This window comes from Monomorium pharaonis, chromosome 10 (assembly GCF_013373865.1).
Source record: "Monomorium pharaonis isolate MP-MQ-018 chromosome 10, ASM1337386v2, whole genome shotgun sequence".
In the NCBI taxonomy this organism is placed as follows: domain Eukaryota; kingdom Metazoa; phylum Arthropoda; class Insecta; order Hymenoptera; family Formicidae; genus Monomorium; species Monomorium pharaonis.
Genome location: NC_050476.1, coordinates 13490442 through 13493036, shown reverse-complemented (window position 1 = coordinate 13493036; position 2595 = coordinate 13490442). Strand labels below are relative to the sequence as shown.

The window sequence follows — 2595 nt, the reverse complement described above, 5'->3', positions numbered from 1 at the left end:
ACACAGACCAAATGCGCACAGAGCAAAACGGACACAGTGCGAAACGGACACAGACCAAATGCGCACACTGCACATGCGCACGGACCAAATGCATACACGGAAAGTCGCAAACCCATGTGATGCAGTGAATGCTTTGCACGGACACACACACACACACACACACACACACACACACGGAAGGGCAAGGGGGGCCTTCGGCCCCCCTCCCGCACCCATCCCATCCAAGTCGCTAACCTATGTGAACTTTACTCTGCTTGTAATGTACATGGATTGCATTTGGTCCGTGCGCACGTGCAATGTGCGCATGTGCAGTGTGCGCATTTGGTCCGTGTGCATTTGGTCTGTGTCCGTTTTGCACGGTGTCCGTTTCGCTCTGTGCGCATTTGGTCTGTGTCCGTTTGTTACTGTGTCCGTTTGTTACTGTGTCCGTTTATTACTGTGTCCGTTTGGTCTGTGTCCGTTTGTTACTGTGTCCGTTTCATTCAGCCTGCTGTGTCCGTGTATTACTGTGCGCATCTGGGACGCTCCCGAAAGAAATTGGAGCAGGTGATAGTGAAGAGACAGAGAGTTGGTGGAGGAGGGCAAGGCGCAGGAACGGAAAGAAACAGAGAGGCGGTGGTTAAGTAAGAAGAGAGATAGAGAGTGGAGACTGAGAAGAGAGTGTATAGAGGACTGGACAGATGGCGCGGCGGACGGAAAGAGTGAGTGACGGATACGAGATATCGATATACGAGGGGCGAGACTGTGACTGGCGGAAGGATCGAGAGAAGAAGATGATTGGTTAAATAGGTGATATAGGAAGACGGCAGAGAGAGTCAAAGGAAAGAAGGAAGAGGAAGGATGTGGGGTGGAGAGAAGGATAGCGGTAGTGGGTTTGGGAATGTATGCGTTCGCAAGCACGTGGTCCGTCAGGAAAAGAGAGAGGAAAGATAGTAAGGAGGAAGAGGAGTAGTGGAACGAGATCTTGATAAATCGATAGGAGGTGGAGGAAGGAGATTGGCGGAGAGAACGAGAATGGAAAGATGGAGAGAAGAATCGAACATCGAGACGGAGTAGGGAGAAGTGAAACACGAGGTGATGAGAAAAGATATGGTAGTGAAGAAGGAAGCGAAAAGCGAGAAGCGGAATATGGAAATCAGAGAGGGAAGAGATAGAAAAAAGAAGGTGGAAGATAAGAAGATGGAAAGCGGAGAATTGAGAGAAATAAGAGAGGAATTGAGAGGAATAAGAGAAGGTATAATGGACTTGGTGGGGTTATGGAGGAAGTGGATAGAGAAAGAAAAAGGACCGGGAAAAGGCGGAGAGAAGAGAGAGCGGAAGGAAAGCAGAAAAAAAGAGAAGACAAAGGGACAAGAAGAGCAGGGATCAACAGGTAAGAAGAAGGAAAAAGGAGAAGTCAAGAGGAGAGAGAGCGAAGACAGGCAGCGGGACAGCAAGGAGAAGAGGGAAGAAAAGAGAATAAAGAAGGCCACGGAGGAGGAAGGAGGAGAAGTAAAGGAAAGGAAGATAAAAGGAGAGAGGAGGAAAGAGGAGGTGAAGAGCAAGGAAAGGAAGCCAAAAGGAGGAGATGGGGTGATAGATGGAGAAGAGAAATATAAGGAAAGGAGAGGCGAGAAGAATGAGGTGACGGAAGAGATGATGGAGGAGTGGTGGAAAGAAGTGGAGGCGGAAGAGGAGAGGGTGTGGAGGAGAGAGACAGAAAGAGAGGAGAGAAGGAGAGAGGAGAAGGAGGAATACAAGAGGAAGGAGAAAGGGGAGAAGAGGACAGACAGGAGGAAGGAGATGGAGGAGAGGACGAGGAGCAGACTGGAAGAGAGAGAGAGATCCACGCAGAAGGAAAGAAGGACAGGAGGGGAAGAAGAGGACAAGAGGAGAAGGGAGAAGAATGTAGTGCGGAGAGGGGTGGAGGGAGAGGACGAAGAGGAGAGGAGGTTTTTTGTGGAGGGTACTATGGAGCGGGTGTTGGGAAGGAGGGTAACAGTGGACAGGCTGGAGGAAAAGAAGGGGAAGGGGGAAGGTGGGTATTAATAACGGAGATAGTAAGGGAGGCGGACAGAGAAGAGATTCTGGCAAGGGGAGGGGAGGTGAAAGGGACGTGGGGAGTAGGAGTGGACGAGGACCTGACGATGGAAGAGAGAAGGATGAGGTGGAGGATCGTGGAAGCGGCGAGAAAGGAAAGGGCGACGGGAAAAAAGGTGATTGTATCAAATAGAGGGTTTTGGGTGGAAGAGAGGAAATGGAGTTGAGATGGAGAGGGGGGTAGATAGAAGGAGGAGGGAAGGGACTAAGAGATGAGGAAGTAAGGAGAGGGATTGCTGTACACGATTGATAAGATTTTATTTTATTTTTTATAACAGGTGGCGGATAGACGGAGGAGAGAGAGAAGGAGGAAAGGACGAGAGGAGGATAGGTTAGAAGCGAGGTAGGGGAGGGAGGTTAAGAATGTAAGATCGCATATGGCCAGGCCGCGTAGTAGGGAATAGAGAGGAAGGAGGAAGCGAGAGGTGAAGGAGAAGAGATGATGGAGAAAGCCCTGAAGGACGAGAGAGAGAAAGGAGGAGTAATGCAAAGGAGGAAGAAGAGAGAAAGAGAGCA

The 2595-nt window shown here is 49.9% G+C and overlaps 1 protein-coding gene across 1 annotated transcript; it reads left to right on the top strand.

The window, feature by feature from the left end:
- Positions 1 to 1077: 1077 nt before the first annotated feature.
- Positions 1078 to 2246, top strand: LOC118647511 (histone-lysine N-methyltransferase, H3 lysine-79 specific-like). Its single transcript, XM_036292554.1, has 2 exons — positions 1078 to 1680; positions 1971 to 2246. Exons 1-2 carry the CDS (start codon positions 1078 to 1080, stop codon positions 2244 to 2246), a joined length of 879 nt encoding a protein of 292 aa, XP_036148447.1.
- The last annotated feature ends 349 nt before the right edge of the window (positions 2247 to 2595 follow it).

Excerpts from the sequence above, each read along its gene's own strand:
- LOC118647511 (XM_036292554.1), top strand. The coding sequence starts at position 1,078 with ATGAGAAAAGATATGGTAGTGAAGAAGGAAGCGAAAAGCGAGAAGCGG. Across the intron at positions 1,681-1,970 it reads TGGAGGCGGAAGAGGAGAGG|GAGGGTAACAGTGGACAGGC; the intron begins GTGTGGAGGAGA and ends GGTGTTGGGAAG.